The sequence below is a fragment of the Zingiber officinale genome, chromosome 1B, assembly GCF_018446385.1.
Source record: "Zingiber officinale cultivar Zhangliang chromosome 1B, Zo_v1.1, whole genome shotgun sequence".
Classification (NCBI taxonomy): domain Eukaryota; kingdom Viridiplantae; phylum Streptophyta; class Magnoliopsida; order Zingiberales; family Zingiberaceae; genus Zingiber; species Zingiber officinale.
The window spans coordinates 58,633,307-58,654,661 of record NC_055986.1 but is presented as its reverse complement, the minus strand read 5'-3'; the positions used below and the strand labels follow the sequence as shown (position 1 = coordinate 58,654,661).

Genomic DNA, 21,355 nt, shown 5'->3' with positions numbered 1-21,355 from the left:
ATTGGATTGGGTTCATTTGATGCACCAAAGATTGGATTCAAATTAGACTTATTGAGTTAGACTCAATTAGATTCAATTGTTGAATGAGTCTAATTTAAATTTGATTCATTGAGTCCATTTATATTAATGAATTGAGATTCATTAAATTGAAATTGACTTGAATCAAATGTTGGATTTAACTCAACAAGGAAGAAATTGGTCAATTTTGACTTGACCAAATGGAAGTTGAAACATCAAGTTTGACTTGATGCATTGCCACATCATGTAGGTTGACTCATCCTACATGGCATGATACATCCTTGCCACATCATCACCACCTCATAATGGTGTGCCACCTCATGGAGGTTACACACCCATTCCTTTTAATGTGGCCGGCCACATTAAATGAGGGGGCTACATTTGTGTGGTCGGCCACACACTTGATGGTGTGTGAATGCAATTGATTTGCATTCATTCTAGTTTCTTCTTCCTTGGATGCTTCTTCCTCCTCTCCCTCTTGCTGTTGCCGTGACTTCCTTGGTGAGGAGAAGGTGTTGAGTTTTCATCCACGAAAAGATAAGAGAGTGTGAAGGACACAAGAAGAGGATACTACTAGTTGAGTATGTGAGAGTCTTCTTGTTTTCTCTCTTTTCTCCCTTTTCAAATTCTATCCGAGAGCTCTAGAAAGTGCTAGCACACTTGGGGCTCTCTTCTCCATCCTTGAGTGCTAGAGAGCACTCCTTGTTCGTGTGGATGTCACTAGAGAAGTATCTATCTTGATACTTTGGAGATGCGACACGTACCTTGGACGAGCGGGAATTTTGCGAGGGCACGCTTCAAAGGTAAAAGCTCTCAACACATAGATCTAGGAGTAGATCTAAAATTTTTGAAACTCGTACTTGTACTTCATTCGGCTTTTCCTTGCACGGATCTACGGCTTTGGGTGATTCGGGATTTCCGCGACGCGAAAAGCGGTTTTCGCGGCCCGAAAAACCCAACAAAAATCATATACTAAAGACTTTTAGATCACTATGTGCCAATTAGATTGATCTTAGAAAACTCCTCAAATGTGGTTGGCACATCCTAATCACCTTAGGAATAGTTCTTAATTTCATTTTCAAGGCTTGATTACACCTTGAATATTCCTAAAATGCCACCTTTTTCCATGAGTAGGTTAACTACCTATCCAATTAAGGTTGGCACACCCTAAACCATCTAGCGTGAAGGAATCACGCTCCTAGGAACCCAAAACCTATTTGAGCTCATTGGGTTCACTAAATATTCACTAGGGATGACTTCCCTAGCAACCCTCCTAATGACCCTCCTAGGCTTTAAAGCCTTGGTCATTTGGGACTCATCAAGATCAACTCTAGGGGTGACTCCTCTTGTGACCTTAGTGATGGTCTTCCTAGCCCTAGGTCTTGTTCCATAATCGAATGGAACATTATGGTAAGTGGGCTTGACCACTTGAGACTTAGGTTTGTGACTCGAACCTCTCATGTCCTTGGGCTTTTGCTTTTGACCCTTAGACCCTAGAGTTGACTTCTCCAAATTCTTAAGAGTCTTTTCTAAGGTGTCAAGTCTTGACCTCAAGACTTGATTTTTCTTCTCTAATACCTCAAGTTTTAATTTGTCATTTTTCTTTGAGGTATTCCTAGGCATATGTCTAGTTGTTTTAGGATTCCTACCTAGGTTTTCCTTAACCTTAGATGAGTTAATCCTAGGGTTGGCATTTCTAGTATAGTCCTTATCTAGGCTAACATGTTTTGCACCTAAGCACATGTATCGGTTTCTATAGTTATCATGCTTATCATTATTGACAATTGCAATAAAGCTACTAGCATGTGTCTTATTAGAATTGCAATAATGTGCCTTAAGGGGTACCTTAGGGTTTGCCTTAGCTCCCCCCTTAGATGCGCTTCTTCTCTTGTCCTTGTGAGGTTGCCTCCCCCTCGGACATTGGCTCCTATAATGTCCCCTTCGCTTGTATTGGAAGCACACCACGTGCTCCTTTCTCTTGCGTTTCGGGACTCCGGCTTCCTTGACCTTTGGTGCCGGTGGAGTCTTCCTAATCCTCTTTGGACATTTACTCTTGTAATGTCCATATTCCCTACACTCAAAGCACATTATATGTAATTTACTTGAAATTAAATTGCTTGAGTTACCTAGGGTTGAGGATGAACATAAACTCTCTTCTTCATCCCTTCCGGAGGTAGAGACTTCTTCTTCTTGCTCCAATCTTGAAGAAGAACTCTTCTCCTCTTCTTCCTTAGATGTTGAGTAGCCCTCAACTTCTAATTTCATACCTCCATGATGTGAGCTACTTGGCTCACTTGACTCCTCTTCATGACTTGAATTGGAGCTCTCCTCATGGAACTTAGCCAAGTTGTTCCACAACTCCTTGGCATCGTTGTATCCACCTATCTTACACAAGATATCATTAGGTAATGAAAATTCATGGATTTTCGTTACCTCGTCGTTGATTGTGGATTGGTGGATTTGTTCCTTAGTCCACTTCTTCTTCTCGAGAGGTTCTCCCTTTTTATCCACCGGAGGAGTAAAACATACTCGTACACAATTCCAATTCACTAGGTTAGTCATAAGAAAATACTTCATTCTTACCTTCCAATACGCGAAGTCGTCGCGATCGTAGAAGGGTGGAATCGTGATGTCTTCTCCAAGTTGATCCATTCTCTAGCTCGTGCTCCCCCGGGTGTTAATCCGACGAAGAGCGACCTCGCTCTGATACCACTTGTTAGGACCTTCGGATAGCGGCTAGAGAGGGGGGGGTGTGAATAGCCGATCTCAAATTCTCGTTTCTTCCTACAATTTAGGTTAGCGCAGCGGAAATACAATGTAGAAACGAAAGTGGAGAAGATCAAACCTCAAACACGATGATGTAACGAGGTTCGGAGATGATACTCCAACTCCTCGGCGTGTCCGTAAGGTGAACGAAGCCTATCAATCCGTCGGTGGATGAGACCCCGGATAACCGGCTAATATGAACTCCTTCTGGGTGGAGAAACCTCGCCACAATCTCTCTTGCAACAACAAGAATGGAGTACAACCAATAGAGAAAGAAAACAAGAACAATATAAATGTAAAAATACTTTGCTTGCCTTCTCGTCGACTGGAGTTCGATGAAGCAGCAACTTCACGATGTCAACAGCAGCTGATCACCCAGTCGAGGGAAGCTCACACGAAGCTTCAATAATAGGGAGCTCAGCAAAGCTCAGATCGCAAGAGTGAGGAAGAAGAGCCTTGTGTAGAGGCGCTCAGCATCTGATTTATATCTGCACCTGCGAAGAAGAAGACAAAGAACAACACAGAAATCTAGCCGTTGAGTCACAACGGCTAAGCCTGGACCGATCAGGCTCCATCCTGATCGGTCCAGGAGGTCCCTGATCGGTCTATGGACCGATCAGGCCCTAGGCTGATCGGTCCCCAGACCGATCAACCAACTCTCTGTGAGAGTTGGCTTCGAAGCCTGATCGGTCTATGGACCGATCAGGCTATAGGTGGATCGGTCCACAGACCGATCCCCCTACCTTCTTCTGCCTCCAGATCGTTTCCTGATCGGTCTGCAGACCGATCAATTAACCCACAGAAACATTCTGTTTGATTACTGATCGGTCACCAGACCGATCCAGACAATCAGAGTATCACTGGATCGGTCACCAGACCGATCCAATGCCTTAGAGCTTCCCAGCCCTAAACCCTAAAGCCTTCCCGGTCTAGAGAACGAGCTACCGAGCCCTCTCTGACCTAGTCCGGAGAACGAGCTACCGAGCCCTCTCCGACTTCGCGTGCCGAGAAGCCAGCTAGGACTCTACTTAGTCCGGAGAACGAGCTACCGAGCCCTCTCCGACTTCATCCGGTCCAGAGAACGAGCTCCCGAGCCCTCTCTGACCTAGTCCGGAGAACGAGCTACCGAGCCCTCTCCGACTTCCACGTCCGGTCCAGAGAACGAGCTCCCGAGCCCTCTCTGACTTAGTCCGGAGAACGAGCTACCGAGCCCTCTCCGACTTCGTCCGGTCCAGAGAACGAGCTCCCGAGCCCTCTCTGACCTAGTCCGGAGAACGAGCTACCGAGCCCTCTCCGACTTCGTCCGGTCCAGAGAACGAGCTCCCGAGCCCTCTCTGACCTAGTCCGGAGAACGAGCTACCGAGCCCTCTCCGACTCCATCTAGTTCAGAGAACGAGCTACCGAGCCCTCTCTGACTTCTCATGCCAAGCTTCCATACTTGGACTTTTCCCCGTGCCAAGCTCCCTGCTTGGTCTTTTCCCGTGCCAAGCTCCCTGCTTGGACTTTTCCGTGCCAAGTCTCCATACTTGGACTTTTCCCGTGCCAGGTCTCCATACTTGGACTTTTCCTGTGCCAAGTCTACTCAAGTCGGTTCAACCAGGTCAACCTTGACCGAAGGTTGCACCCACAATCTCTCAAGTTTGTATTCTTGTCAAACATCAAGATACAACTTTTCTATTCTCGTCAAACATCAAAATACAACTCGAGTCAGGTCAACTCGAGTCGGGTCAACCAGGTCAACCTTGACCTAAGGTTGCACCAACAATCAAGTCAATCTTAACCTAACTGGTCTTTTCCTTTATTAGTCACATGATCACCCTTGACCTAACAAGACTTTGACTGTCAAGTAGCTAGTCAACATTAACCTACTTGGATTTCTCTTACCATCTTTGGTCAACCTTGATCATATCTCTTTAAATATATTGCTCAAACAAATATCAAAACACAAGTTTGATTATCTAAAGCTTCTTACTCTAATAAATGTAACTTAAGTGACTAATTAATTAAGCCAATCTAAGGTTTGGAATATATTGACTAAGCTATATGACTTGTTCTTGGTTAAATCTGCTTCAATTGTAGCTTTGACCTTATAATCTTCAATTGATTCCTTCGTCTTTTTAGCCTTAACCCTTATAATGAGGCCTCTATTAATACATAATAGATCATCAAGAACATTTAGGGTGGGATGTTCATTTTCTTCCATGGACTTAGCTTGATCCCATCGTTAGTTTGTTAAGTCACAACTTGCTCTCCATCTTTGTCTCCTTCAGAAGGTGAGAGATTGGAAACTCATTTGTAGAAACGGAGAGGCACTTTGAGGGCCACACAAGTCCCCACCCCACCACCACATGTTCACTCAATTGGGTTAGTTTGGCTTGCAAGTTAAATTTATCTATGCTGTTTGAAAATCAACTCATTTCTTATTGATTTAAACAAAAAAAAAAAAAAAAATCTAATCTAGCATATCATATTTGAGTGGTTCAACTTCAATTCTTTTTTAATTAGTCTCGTACATGTTAATCATTTACAACTTCATTTACACAAGTGTTCGAACTACCGTTCATGTATGCAGACCACACGACCTTCACAGATTAGCATAGTTAATACCTTATAAATATTTATTCTAATAAATTTTAAATTTTACTTTTAACTGATATAAAATATCTTATTAAATACCTAACCTCCCGTCAAATTTATGATAATTTACTGACCAAATAAATCACTTATATCCCTATCTAATCTCATTGATCACAAAAATAAACTTTGAATAATTCGTACCACGTGCTAAATGTTAAGTTGACAAATTCGTACTAATTAACAATGTTGAATGCATGACTTGCGAACCTGAATATAAATGGCGCTTAGTTATTTGTGAGAAGTGAATTTTCCTGGTAAATCACTCTATCTTGGTATCAATAACATTGAAATGCATATTGCATCTTTAACGAATAGAAGCACAGATCCTGATACAAGTTAACATTTGGCGAGCTAGATAGACAGCAACGTTGCACATGTTACAAGGACAATAATTAATAACCTAAAGATATTAAATTCATGCTCAACAAATTATCAATACCTAATAACAGATTTCGTATGACAGTAGCTGGCTTCTGTTCTGACATTGATACCCAAGAGAAAGCTTGATACTGGTAGAAGAAACATAAAATAGTTTGGATTTGAAGATGCTGAAACCACACCAAAGCTTCCTAGCCACGCCAGCTGTTCTGCTTCTTTGCTTCAAAGGCAGCTCCATCGTTGAGCATGTCCTGCGCATCAGTTTCCATTCCAAGCTTTGAGAGAGCAAGTGCTTGCAAGTAGAAGGCTGTTGGCCATTCGGTCATGCACACCTGAGCTTGCATAGCATCACGTAGGGCCAGCTCTGGCTGTCCGTTCATCAAGTATGACAGACTCCGCCTTGCAAAAACAGTCGCAGAAGGAACTGACATCATTGCCACCAACTGAATTATAGGGAAAAAAAGGGAGGAAATGATATCATTTTGACTGTAGACATGGCAACACATCACATGGCTTGAGAAATGGCAAAGAAACCATTGATTAGAAACCATGCACAAAATAAATTTACCATGAAACTAGTACAAGCCTAGTTAACACTTAAACATGCAAGGGAAAATTGAATTCGTTGGCAGGGTAAAGGCTAGTTAACACTTGAAACATGGAATGTCAATGGAACTAAGAATACAAACAGGTCTTTTATTTACCACTTTTTTTTATCAAAGCTTCTTGTAGCAGTACTGTAGTGATTGTCCTTTAAGGCATATTGTTATTCAATGACTGCTAGAATGTAGAAGAGTTTAAAGATAAGAGTTGACCTTCCATACTTTACTTTTCCAACATTTACTAAAAGCTAGTTTTATTTATTCCCATTGTTACTTGTGTTTTCAGCATATAATTAATGTATTGGCGAATAAATTAGTTGTTATTTTCTTCCCAAAAAAAAATGTACTACAAGCAAATAGTGGCAGAAGCTTATAATTATAAACCCACTAACCTGAAATGAGTTAGGTTTGTGGAGAAGCAAATAGGTATGTTATTGAGCATAACATGATCTAAAGAGACAATACAAGTAGGAGAGCATATCAACTCTTCATATTATCAATTGTTTCAATAACCCCAATATAATAACAATACTTACTACACTATATAAGACTAAGAGGTAAACTGAAGGTTATAAGAACCATTTTACGATCATAGTATACTATTGAAGAACATCCTTTAACCAAAAGGAGAAATAATGTCACAACGCACTTGAGGAAACAAATATACATAAGTTGATATCGACTCATACCTTGGAGTAGTATTCAATAGCACCCTTGAAGTCCTTGTCTCTGAATGCAATGTCACCAAATTTCTTCGTGTTCAGCATCTCTTGCACTTGTTGTGTCCATTCTTGGAAGGAAAGCTTTTACAACAAAGTTCACAAACATGGGTATTGTGAGATTTTCAAGACTTTATAATCAAATTCTAAGTATTACCACAAACAAAACGTAGGAAAAGCAATTTTATGACCCATTAGCATTTTTCCAATTTAAAATGGTCATACCAATGATGTTCGTTGAAAATATTATCCTGTTACAGAAAGTTTAAGGACCAATAGTAATAACTCCCTACAACAACAACAACAATCAAGTCTTATCCCACTAGATAGGGTCGGCTATATAAATCCTTTTACGCCATTGAGCTCGATCTCCTACTATATCATCATCTATACTTAAATAAATTTTATCTTTTTTTATCTTTCTCTTCCTCGTTTGATATGCATGTTTGTCAAAATTTCACATTGCCTAACTGGAGCATTTATTGATCGCCTAAGTACATGCTCGTACCATCTTAAACGTATCTCTCCGAGTTTTCTCTTAATAGATGCAAATCTGACTTTCTCTCTAATGCTCTCATTTCTTATTCCGTTCATCCTTATTCTGTCCATCCTCGTATGTCCACACATCCACCTTAACATTCTTATCTCTGCAACTCGCATCTTCTGCGCATGTGCTCAAATCATAGCCCAACATTCAGTTTTATACAACATAGCAAGTGTAACTGCGATTTTGTAGAACTTTCCTTTAAGTTTTAAATGTACTTTACGGTCATATAAAACACCCGACGCTCTCCTCCATTTCAATCATCCTACTTATATTTAATGTAAGATATCTCTCTCAATCCCTCCATCGTTTTGTAAAAATAATCATAAATATTTAAACCTCTAGATTTTGGACAACTCATCATATTTTGACAATTGTTTCATTACGTCTAATATTGTTAAACTTAAATTTCATATAGTCTTTATTCTACTAAGCCTAAAATCTTTCCATTCTAGACACTTCCATACCTCTATCGGAATATCATCTGGTCGAACGGCTTTTCCATTATACATCCCATTTAAAATTTATTCTACTTCTGAAGTTTGAATTCTACGATAAAAATTTAAATTTCTAAACTTATTTTGCCTACTTAAATTACCTAAGTTAAGTTGGTCACCTAAACCTTCATTAAAAAGTTGATACAAATAAATTTTCCATCGCTCTTTTATTTCTCCATCATTTACTAGTACCCTATTATATTCATCTTTAACACATTTTATTTGGATAAAATCTCTTGTCTTCCTTTCTCTCACTTTAGCTATTCTATAAATGCCTCTTTCCTCTTCTTTTGTATCTATTTTTTGATATAATCGTTCAAAAATTTCATTCTTTGCTTCATTCACTACTTTCTCGATTATTGTATTTTTTTTAAGTTTTCGTCGTTCTTACAAATATATAATTTCTTATAATTTGTTCATTTTTCCTTCACTTTTTCTTGTACTTTCTTATAATTTCTTATAAATATGTCCCTTTGACTCACCGAGTACTCTTAGCTACTATTTTCAACTTTGATATCATCTTATGCCATGTCGTATTAGAGTCCTCATATATTTCACCTAATACTTGTACTCCTACCTTCTCCTTACATATATTTTCTTTCACATCTTTTAACTTCCACCACTTAATTCTAGGAGTCATATATATTTTCTTTCTATTAATACTATACTTAAGACGTATATCCAACATTACTAACCTATATTAGGTAGTTAAACTTTCTCCAAGTATGACCTTGAAATCTTTATAAATCTTTCTATCTTTTTTCCTAATCATAAGAAAGTCAATTTATGATTTATTATTCTCACTTTTGAACGTGACTAAGTGTTCTTCTCTTTTCTTAAAAAATATATTAGCTAATATAAGGGCATATGCTATCGTAAAATCTAATATAATTTTTCCTTCTTCATTTCTCGTTCCAAACCCATAACCCCAATATATCCTCTCATATTCATCATTTTTCACTCCAAAATATCCATTTAGATCAACTCTTATTAAAATCATTTCATTTAGCGGAATATTTTGTAATACTTCATCTAAATTGTCCCAAAACCTTGATTTAGTAGTTTTATCTAATCCTACTTACGGTGTATATATATTAATTATGTTCATAGTTTCTTTCGTCACTATTATCTTAAGGGATATAATTCTTTACCCTTTCTAGCTACTCCTAAAACTTCATTTTTTAATGAACTATCTATAACAATACCTACTCCATTTCTTGATTTACTTTTTCCTGTGTACCATAACTTAAAACTTGAATTCTATATCATCTTTACCTTCTCACCTACTCATTTTGTCTCTTATACGCACAAAATTCTAAATCTTCTTTTAATCATCGTATCTACTACCTTCATTGATTTACTTGTGAAAGTTCCTATATTCCATGTTCCAAATCTTAGACTATTAGTTTTCCTATCATATTTATTCTTATCCAATCTATGGTGTGAGAGTTCTTACCTATTTAACACCACACTTAAATTCTCGTGAAGATGTAGCGGTCCTTGTCGGATCCTGCAATGTGAACTCTTAAATATTTAGCACTACACCTGAGTTCCAAAGATATAACGGTCCTTATCGAGACGTTACAGTCGGACTCTGTAACGCGTTCCTTCTGGGGAACAACCCAGTATTAGTAGAATATTTTAATGGATCCATTCATTAAACATTTATCATACTTTTAATGCTGGTTAGCAAACTAACACAACTGTCCTTTCCCCGGGCTTGAGACCGGTCGTGACTGGTTCTCATGGGCAAAGTTCTATAATAACCCACTACCATTATTTAAATTTTAAAACACCTTCATAATAATGTTCATCGAAAAAAATATGATCATGCCTAGTCTTTGCTCTCATGGCCTTATTCTTTCAACCTATACTAAAGGGACAGCACCTTGTTAAGAAGAGAGAAAACAATCTTTAAAAAGAGCAGAAAATATAAACTGAGAGAACAAAGCATTAATATTTTTCCTTTCCACAAGTTAGAATTCACACATAAACAAAATATTGTATTTAGTGAAGCATCAGCACCCCTAGTCCTAACTACACAATGACGAAGCAACAAAATTACAAACTACTTTCTAAAAATTATTGAGTCAAAACTCATCTTCAGTACAGTTCGTTGCTTAGTCAAATTAATCAATGTATACCTAGGATAGTTTTAATATGATCAATCGAGTTGAGTTAAACTCTGTGTATGATACCTTGTGTCTGAGTGTACATGCACTTAAGAACACAAGAAGTCAAACGGAAGACGCAACAAGTGAGAAGAATGACACAGAAAGCGAGTCGACGGGCTCACTACATCCGAGGGATGAGGAGTTGTGAAAAAATACACCAGTGAATGAGCAGGACGTGTGCAGCGCATCCTAGGGACGAGAAGCCGAGATAGAAGTCTGCTCGAGAAGGTCGGAGTTAGATTCGGATGAATTCAACTCCAAACAATCGAAGCATCACTCAAGCAAACGCGAAGAAAAGAATGGTCAATGATGCAATTGACCATTCAATGAACAATGTTAGAGGCGCCTCCAAAGGCTTTGGAGGCGCCTCAAGCATCGACAACATCTCTACCGAAAGAGGAACTGAAGGCGCCTCAAATAAACAGTGCCTGAGACGCCTCCAACTGATCGGAGGTGCCTCAAATGAACAGTAACTGTAGAGTTACCGTTTGCTGAGGATAATGTTTTATCCTCTTGAAGACGCCTCCAGCTTGGAGGCACCTCGAGTGAACAGTAACTATAGAGTTACCGTTTACTGAGGATAATGTTTTATCCTCTTGGAGGCGCCTCCAGCTGATTGGAGGCACCTCGAGTGAACAGTAACTGTAGAGTTACCGTTTGCTGAGGATAATGTTTTATCCTCTTGGAGACGCCTCCAGCTGATTGGAGGCACCTCGAGTGAACAGTAACCGCAGAATTAGCTTTTGCCGAGGATAATGTTTTATCCACTTAGAGGCGCCTCGGATGTCTTTAGAAGCACCTCCAATCCACGTCAGCATAACGATAACTTTTCCCAGAATGTTATAAATAGCACCTGGAACTAGAAGTTCAATAACAATCTATGTAACAACTTTCTTAGTCATTTGTAAGCTTTCAAAGTCTGTAAAAGGTTACTCTGCCTTCACGAAGAAGATTATTTTAGTGAAACTTTTTTAATTGCCTTAGATTAACAACTAACTAGATTGTAACCAAATAAATCTTTAGCCTTCTTACTCTTATTGTTTATGTTATTGTTTTTATGTTAATTATATCTATTATCTAATTTTGTGTCCTTGCTAAGGTCAATAGCAAAAGAATTGTTCTAATTAATTGCCAGGTTATTCACCCCCCTCTAGCCAGCCATCAATGGTCCAATAATTGGTATCAAAGCCAGATTGCTCTAGAAAAATTAACCGCCAGCTAAAGCAAAAAGACGATAGTCGGATCAAGCATTCACCCATAAAGTTTGAGGGAGAGTTTGCAGTATGGAAGCGCAAAATGGAAATATATTTTAAAACTGACTCTGAAATTCTTTTAACAATATAGTACGATTTTGTAGTACCCAAAGATCAACACGGAGAAGAAAAGGAAGAACATCTATAGAACAAGGAGCAGAAGGACCTCGTAGCCAACGACAAAACAGAATTTCATCTGATAAGCGTACTACCGCCTCAAGAAATCAACCAAATCGACGCCTACGAATCTACCAAAGAATTCTGGGAGAAATTCCTGAAGTTACACGAAGAAACCTTGGGGGCAAAACTCGAAAGATGGGATCTGCTCCGAACCCAACTCAGTAACCTCCGAATGGAAAACGAAGAAATAGTATCTTATCTACACGCAAAGATAAAGAAGCTGATCACCGGACTCACGGACCTTGGAAAAACGATAACGAATCAGGATTCACAAATGTATGCGTAAATGTGTTCCCGAGAACACCGAAATGAACGTTTATAGTAAACTCCTATTACATCTCCAAGGATCTCAAAGTAAGTAGCTTAGAAAATTTATTCTCTACTTTTGAATTACATGAGTCTCGATGTGCAAGACAAAAAAAAAGGAGCCAAATCAGGGTTTAGCACTACAAGCCAACAAGATCGAGCCGAATTCTGAATCATCACTCGACAAAAATGAAAAAGTATATATGGTAAAGATTTTAAAAATTCTTTAAGTCTAACAATTTTGATAAGAAACAGGCCAACAAGATTCTCGTGGGAAAGAGTAAAATCAGATGCTACAGGTGCCGAGAATGACACATTAAGGATAACTTCCGAAACTAAAAAGAAAGAAGAGAGAAAAGGACAAAGGGCCAAGACGATCGAAGCACAAAAGCATAAAAGCTACGTGGGACGAGTCGTCGTCAGAGTTCGAGAACGAGGCATACACCGGATTTGCACTAATGGCAAGTCATCAAGAAGAAGAAGACGAGGAAAGCTCGTCCAATATGAGCATCGAGAGCAACGATGAAGGGGTAGCATCGAACTACGAGTAGCCCCAAAAATTCTCTCATAAGCAGAAGGTGATGGTCTTGAATGGCAGCACTTGACTTAAACCAGTGATTAGCCATCATCCTTGTTGGAAGATTGTTCCTATTCCTGAATGTGCAGCACCCCATTCAATGATAGGACTGATGCTTGCGATAAGGAGTGCTTTACAGGATAGGAATGCCTCATTAGTTTCCACTGTCCATATGCAGCAACAGTAATAACGTACAAGGCCCAAGACTCGACAGTGCTGCAGGATTAGACAGTTGCAAATAGTGCATATGGTGTTGATCTTACATTCGTCTGCTCGAACGACACTAGATAAAATGGTGTGCTCTAGAAAAACAATTTCTGTCTGGGCAAAGGTGCAGTTACTTTGTTTAAGGAATTAGTTATGTTGTAGGAAGTTGAAGATTTCACAGAGATGCAAATAAATGTTTTGTGAAGGACCGACTGTAAATTAATGTATATTCAAAAAAGCAAAAAATTTCATAGAATTGGCCTAGAAACCTCATTCACCAATGACAACAATGTCAATGCCGCATTTGTAAGCCCTAATTGCATTTCTAGGAACTCAAAATGCCCATGATTGTTTTGGAAACCATCTTGATGGTAGTTAGAGTGGAGGTATACCTTGGTGAAGCATTGTGCTCACCATACAGAAAAGATGGTAAAACTTGGATGGAAATTTATGGCAACATTAAGACCTTAGTAATTAACATAGAACCTCCATTCCATCTTCCAGATTGATGCCCTTTAATCTCCACCTATAAAAAAGGATAGTCACGACTCAAACAGATGCCAATTTCTAGCTCCCTCATTAGAGAAATCACTCACAGAAGAAGTTTCAAAAATCTTCTAGTAACTTTGCATCAACCCCTCTTATGCAACTCAGATAATTATTCCATCTTCCTATTCTGAGCCATCTATCCAAAGCGTATGTGACATTGTTCCTCAAACTGAGACCTCAAGAGTTCACAATGATCTGGAGCAAGTTTCAGGAACCAAAATTGAGCATTGTCAATTAGGTTGAATGACTCAGAGTCCACTTTCCCATATTTGAATGTTCGTTCATCACAGAATTACTGTTCACATTCGTTGATCCATCAGATGGGATCCTCCATGCCTCTGTAACCTGGAAACTAAAACCTGAAGGATGTAACAATTGTTCCCATATGGAAAACAGCGTTGGCATCCAAATCTTCAATGTATGGTCTTCCCCAACTGATAGATCTGCTCCCCTCACATAGTATCCCTCTTCTGCTACAAGATGCTTCAACATTCTTGATCAGTGACTCCAACAGAATGGATAAATCGAGATTCATGCCTCCTTAAGAGAAGAGAGAACACAATCACCAAATAGAGAACGAAGATATGAGTTTAGAGAACAAAGAGAGGTCCACATATAGGCAGAACTTATACACAGATGTGTGCACATAATTAACACAAATATAACTACCTAGCCAATAAGAAAACAACAAAATTATCCATTGCTTCCTAAAAATTTGATGAGTTACAACTAATCTAAAATTGATTACATTGGTTGGTCAAAGCTAGTTTTAAACATCCTTAAATTGCACAGAAAGCCAATATAAACGCTCTGTTAAAGCTAATCTGAAACTTCCTTAAGGTTGTTATTACTTCACACGAGAGAAGGAAGAGAGAAAAAAAGGGAAGGAAAGGAGAGAAGAGACAGCAGGAGAGGAACTCATAAGATGACTTGGTAATGAGAAGGAAAAGAGATAAGACGGCTTAAAGCTACCAAATTATCCTGTTATCAATCCATCGCCTTCTCTATCAAATCCATCCTCTTCCTAGATCCATTACAGCAGTGATACTTGTCATCTTGCAAATCCAGAGATCATATTTGATGTGGCCACGATATTAGATCATAGAGGCAAAGGACATCTGGTCTTTTTCCCATCAGGCAGCTCTTTCCTCCCCTTTTGCCTGTATTTGGGCAAAAGTAAAATTGGCCCGATTTTCCACAGAATCAACCGTCAACTTTCTTCCATAAATAATTCATCTAAGTAATCCTCAGAAAGAAACATCTTATTCTCTCCCTTTCCTTGGAATGAGAATCCCTAAGTAAAGTTACTGATAATTGATGGTTATCATTCCCCCATCATGTTTGGAATCCCTCCTCCCTTCTACTTCATCATATCCTGCTGCCTAGCCACTTTCCTTTTGTAAACCTTCAGTGCTACATCGGCAACGGTTGCCACATAAGTGGTTACTGCCTTATTGGTAAAATTACCATTCACCACACACTCCAAAACATTGATTGTCAAAAGTAGCATCATTATTGCATAATTGCATTATTCATGGAACTCACCTCATTTTCTGCACCTTCTTCATCTTTGTAACCTGTCTTGAGCAATATATCATGAACAGAAGTTAAATCCATCTTTGCACAAGCCTTTCCAAGTGGTGATAGCATTGTTGGCAACACCTGTTCTGTCTTGGTTATGCCCATCAGAGAATGTGATGGAATCTGTGTTAGAAGGAATCTGTATTAGAAATAATTGCGTGATACATTAGAAATAATTTGGGAGTATCTCCCCAAAAATGTGAAAAATTATAAATAAATGAAAATTCTAATCTTTAATAAACAACAGTTCACTTGCTAAAACTCTACCTCTTTCTGAGTTTGAAGTGGTGATACAGCAGAAAGAAGAAACTTAGAATTAGGCCGATCTCTAGCCTCAAACTGTAGACATTTCGAAGCTAGTTCCACTAGCTTTGTAGCATCCTCGTTAGCATATTGCCCCTCCAGCGATGAATCCATTATCATCAACATACTCTTTCCTCTTATCAGATCTAATGCCTGGCAAGATCCAACAAAAATTCAGTTTGGCACAATCACATGGCATTAGAACAGCAACCAATAAATTTACAGACAAGCAAGTATATCAGGAAAACTGCTTGGGATCTATTTACGTACTGAAGCACTAACAAATAAGAGAAAACAGAACATTATAAAAAAAAAAAAAACAACCCGGTGCACAAAGCTCCCGTCATGCGGGATCTCGGGGAAGGATCACGCAACTTTATCCTACTTTTTGCAAGAAGCTGTTTCCAAGATTTGAACCCGTGACTTTTTTGTCATAAAACAACAACTTTACGGTTGCACCAAGTCTCCCCTTCGAACGTTATAAAAAATAGAACATTATCATTTGGGAAAATTAGGTGAGGCATCAGTGACATATAAATACAATAATGTAAAATGAAATGTGACTGAAGATTTAATGGTAAGTTATATAGACTAAAAATTTATTATAAAAAGGCAGTACAATGATAAAATCATCAGCTAAAGTAATTAGGGAGCAGCACACAAATTTTATTTTGCACAAAACACAAAAAAATATAGATTTCTCTCTCTTAGTTCAGTTACTTAATATTTGCACCAAGACAAGAAAGACAAACACTTGTCAAACATAAATATTTGCCAAAAACATTAGAATCATATCAACTTCTAAACAGCTTGCCAAAAAAATGCATATTGAATGCATAAGTAGAATAAAGAAAAAGATTGACACTTCAGTTGACAGCTAATGAAACATTTTAACTCACACTGATATCAGAGATTTTCAACATGGCAACGTGGTTCACACCATATCTAAAATATCAGAGTAATCCAAACACAAATCAATGAAAACTTAACAGTTTTTCGTATAAATATAATCATTATTTTTCTAGAAAATTTAAGTGCTTAAGCGTTTTCTTAAGCTGAATGCCTTTGTTGCTTCGTGACAAAATAAGAGATAAGATTATGAACTTCATTAGCTTGAGATTGACTGACAGAATGAGAATTGCCTACTCTGATAACCTGGACATACATGACTTGGGGGTATATGCTTCCCACTCAAAAGATCCAAAAGCACAGTGCCATAGCTATAGATTACACTCTCTGGGATTACCCTTCCTGCAAAAGTATATGACAAGTCATTTTCAACTGTACCAAACTAAATAAGAAAAAGTATGAACTAGACATCCATAACATGAAATTAATAATTGTTGGTTATTTTATAGCTCCCCTATAAAATTAGTCAGATAATATCACTGGTTTTAGTGGTACAAAATTTAAATCAGTAAAACCTTGCTTGTTTAGTCCCTGTCACTAGCAATCTGATGAATGGTCTACTCAATTTGACAATATAAAGATGCGCATATATCAAATGTTATTTAATGTCTAACACCTTCAACTTCAATCAACATCAGTTTCATTTCATGCTGAAGTTTTGATGTCTTGTCAAAGCGAGATGTGTCATGGTCCCAATTAAGGTTTAAAAATTCGAATCATATCAAAACTTCAAGCTCTAACCAAAACGATACACTTTTTGTACCATATTATACCATGGTGGCATGGTTTGAGTGGTTATTAATTGCCCCTGCGAGTGTAGCCGAGTTGGCACTTGGGTAGGGCTTGCCACCAAAGATGCATGGTTCGATTCTCGACAGATGCAAATACTATTTTAGATTATCTCATGCCTCCTATCGAGGAAGGCCACCCTACTAAGACTGAATAAGCCCTCATGATTTACCCACTTCCAGAGTGTGTGGAGTCATCCTTGAGGGCCTGCTAAGATGGTGGCTTCACCTTTTTACCACCAGAGTGGTTATTAATTAAATTATTAATACTAACAATCAATTTTATAATTAATTGATTATTTAATAATTAATTAAATTGTTAGGTTGCAAGCTCGGATAAAGGAGGGTTGCATTAGGTTATCAGTCAGCGTCAAAACTATGGCAAATATTCAATAAATTGATCTATTAAACTATTGCGCTAATCCTAGGTTGTTCCCCGGAAGGAATGCGTTGCAGGGTACGACTGTAACGTCTCGGTAAGGACCGCTACATCTCCAGAACTCGGGTGTAGTGCTAAATATGCAAGAATTCGCATTACAGAGTCCAACTGTAACGTTTCAACAAGGACCGCTACATCTCCATGAGAACTTGGGTGTAGTGTTAAATAGGCAAGAGTCCTTACACCATAGGTTGGATAAGAACAAATATGATAGGAAAACTAATAATCTAAAATTTGGAACATGGAACATAGAAACTCTCATAGAAACTCTCACTGGTAAATCAATTGAGGTAGTAGATATGATGATTAGGAGAAGAATTAATATTTTATGTGTACAAGAGACAAAATGGACAGACGAGAAGGCAAAGATGATAGAGAACTCGGATTTTAAATTATGGTACTGGAAAGAGTAAAGCAAGAAATGGAGTGGGTATTATTGTAGATAGTCTGTTAAGGATGAAATTGTAGGAGTAGTTAGAAAAGGAGATAGAATTATAGCCCTTAAGATAATAGTGGCGAAAGAAACTATGAACATAATTAGAGTATATGCACCACAAGTAGGATTAGATGAAGCTAACAAATCAAGGTTTTGGGAGGACTTAGATGACATAATACAAAATATTCCACCAAATGAAATGATATTAATAGGAGGTGATCTAAATGGGCATGTCCGAGTGAAAAATGAGGAATATGAAAGAGTACATGGGAGTTATGGGTTTGGAACGAAGAATGAGGAAGGGAAAACTATATTAGATTTTACGATAGCATATGACCTTATATTAGCTAATACGTTTTTTAATAAAAGAGAATAACACTTAGTCACATTCAAAAGTGGGAATAACGAGGGAGAGCTATTGGCTTCGACCTTAGAAGGAAGAACGAGACCAAAGGGGCGCCCCGCCGTTGCTCCTCGTCGTCACCTGCGCCAACACCAAGCCTCCGAGCAAGGCACCACTTAAACCCTTTTCTTTCTACACCTTGAATCTGTAAATGTAGTAGGTTTTCTTTCTACACCTTTAAATCTATAAACGCACCAAGTTTTCGACTTTTCTTTCTATGCCTTTGAACATGTATACGCAGCAAATTTTCGAGGGGGATTGTGGACTTCAAGTAGTAGGTTTTGAGAGATATTTGGGTTATTTACAGCAGGTTTTCAAGGTGGATTTGAAGGCTAAGAGTAGCAAATTTATGAGGGTTGTTCTAGGTCGTGTGCAGCAAATTTCGAGGGGTGCTTGAGGGAAGTACATAGAAGATTTCTGGAAAAATGTTTGAGGTCGTGGGTAGCAGACTTTGAGGGGTGTCTAAGGGTGGTATGTAGCAGATTTTTGGATGGTTGTTTGAGATCGTGGGCAACATATTTCGAGGGGTGTTAGAGGGTAGTATGTAGCAGATTTTCGGATGGTTTTGACAAATAGTTGGCCACCTTTTTGTCCGAGGAAGATAGGAGTCGTGGCATCGCCATGAGTAATCGCAACACAATAAAATAAACGAGTTCTGTAAATGATTGTTTAGCTTCATGTAGTTTAATGATATACATGTTTATTGAGCTTTATGTAAATTATGATATGCATGTTTATTGGGCTTCTTTGTAGATTAATGATATGCATGTTTATTGGGCTTTATGTAGATTAATGTTATATATGTTTATTAGACCATGATGACCAGTCATGGCCGGTCCCAAGCCCGGATAAAGGAGGAGGGTTGCGTTAGGTTGCCAGCCAGCGTCAAACTATGGCAAAATTTCATGAATGAATCCATTAAACTATTGTGCTAATGCTAGGTTGTTCCCCGGAAGGAACGCGTTGCAGGGTCCGACTATAACGTCTCGGCAAAGACCGCTACATCTCCAGAACTCGGGTGTAGTGATAAATATGCAAGAGTTCGCGTTACAGGGTCCGACTGTAACGTCTCAGCAAGAACCGCTACATCTCCATGAGAACTTGGGTGTAGTGTTAAATAGGCAAGAGTTCTCACACCATAGGTTAGATAAGAACAAATATGATAGGAAAACTAATAATCTAAGATTTGAAACATGGAATATAGGAACTCTCACTGGTAAATCAATTGAGGTAGTAGATATGATGATTAGGAGAAAAATTAATATTTTATGTGTACAAGAGACAAAATGGACAGGTGAGAAGGCAAAGATGATAGAGAACTCGGGTTTTAAGTTATGGTACACTGGAAAAAGTAAAACAAGAAATGGAGTGGGTATTATTGTAGATAGTTTGTTAAAGGATGAAGTTGTAGGAGTAGTTAGAAAAGGGGATAGAATTATAACTCTTAAGATAATAGTGGCGAAAGAAACTATGAACATAATTAGCGTATATGCACCACAAGTAGGATTAGATGAAGCTACCAAATTAAGGTTTTGGGAGGACTTAGATGAAATATTACAAAATATTCCACCACATGAAATGATTTTAATAGGAGGTGATCTAAATGGGCATATCGGAGTGAAAAATGAGGAATATGACAGAGTACATGGGAGTTATGGGTTTGGAACGAGGAATGAGGAAGGGAAAAGTATATTAAATTTTGCGATAACATATGACCTCATATTAGCTAATACGGTTTTTAAAAAAAGAGAAGAATACTTAGTCGCATTCAAAAGTGGGAATAATAAATCACAAATTAACTTTCTTATTGTTAGAAAGAAGGATAGAAAGATTTGTAAAGATTGCAAAGTTATCCCAGGAGAAAGCTTAACTACCCAACATAGGGTAATAGCGTTGGATATACGCCTCAAACATAGTAACAATAGAAAGAAAATATATACGATTTCTAGAATTTAAGTAGTGGAAGTTAAAGGATGGGAAGCAAAATATATTTAAGGAGAAGGTCGAAGTACAAGCATTAGGTCATGAGATAAGATGGTATCAAAGTTGAAAATAGTAGCTAAGAGTGTCCTCGGTGAGTCAAAGGGGCATGCACCGCTAAGTAAAGAATCTTGGTGGTGGAATGAGAAAGTACAAGAGAAAGTGAGAAAAACGAATAGCTTATAAGGAATTATATATTTGTAAGAACGAGGAAAATTTAAAAAATATACAATAGCCAAGAAAGAAGCTAAGAAAGTAGTGAGTGAGGAAAAAAGTGAAACTTTTGAATGGTTATATCAAAAATTAGATACAAAAGAAGGCGAAAGAGACATTTATAAAATCACTAAAGTAAGAGAAAGGAAGACAAGAGATCTTATCTAAATAAAATGTATTAAAAATGGATATAATAGGGTGCTAGTAAACGATGGAGAAATAAAAGAGCGGCGGTGGAAGAGGTATTTTCATCAACTTTTTAAAGAAGGTTTAGGTGATTAACTTTAACTTAGGTAATTTAAGTAGGTCAAATGAGCATAGAGATTTAAATCTTTATCGTAGAATTCAAACTTTAGAAGTAAAACAAGTTTTAAATGAGATGATAATGGAAAAGCCGTTGGACCGGATGATATTAGATAGAGGTATGGAAGTGCTTAGGGAAACAAGGTATTGAATGGCTTACAAAATTATTTAACATGATATTGAAAACGAAAAATGCCGATCGATGGAGGATAAGTACTCTAGTTCCTTATATAAGAATAAGGGAGACGTCTAAAATTGTGCAAACTATAGGGTATTAAACTAATGAGTCATACTATGAAACTTTGGGAAAAAGTAATAGAAAAAAGATTAAGGAAGGAGACCATAGTGACAGAAAATCAATTTGGGTTTATGCCTGGAAGGTCGACAATAGAAGTTATACATCTTCTTAGACAATTAATTGAAAAATATCGAGAGCAAAGACAAGATCTACACATGGTATTCATTGACTTAGAAAAGGCATATGATAGAGTCCCAAGAGAAATTATATGGAGAATTTTAGAAAAGAGAGGTGTTAGCGTAACATATATTGAACTAATTAAGGATATGTATGAGGATGTAACGACCAGAGTAAA

The 21,355-nt window shown here is 38.0% G+C and overlaps 1 protein-coding gene across 2 annotated transcripts in view; it reads right to left on the bottom strand.

Annotated features, from left to right (window-relative positions):
* Positions 1-5,751: 5,751 nt before the first annotated feature.
* The window catches only part of LOC121967368 (serine/threonine-protein kinase BSK2-like), a 56,108-nt gene continuing 40,504 nt past the window's right edge, over positions 5,752-21,355 (bottom strand). The window contains exons 6-10 of one of the 2 annotated variants that reach the window (XM_042517537.1): positions 16,457-16,542; positions 15,256-15,444; positions 14,953-15,111; positions 7,091-7,204; positions 5,752-6,242 (exon numbers count right to left, since the gene is read on the bottom strand). In XM_042517537.1, coding sequence (XP_042373471.1) covers positions 5,991-6,242; positions 7,091-7,204; positions 14,953-15,111; positions 15,256-15,444; positions 16,457-16,542 — 800 coding nt within the window. In that variant the 3' untranslated portion in view covers positions 5,752-5,990. The remainder of the gene's footprint in view (positions 6,243-7,090; positions 7,205-14,952; positions 15,112-15,255; positions 15,445-16,456; positions 16,543-21,355) is intronic. The other variant, XM_042517544.1, reaches the window with a different exon arrangement.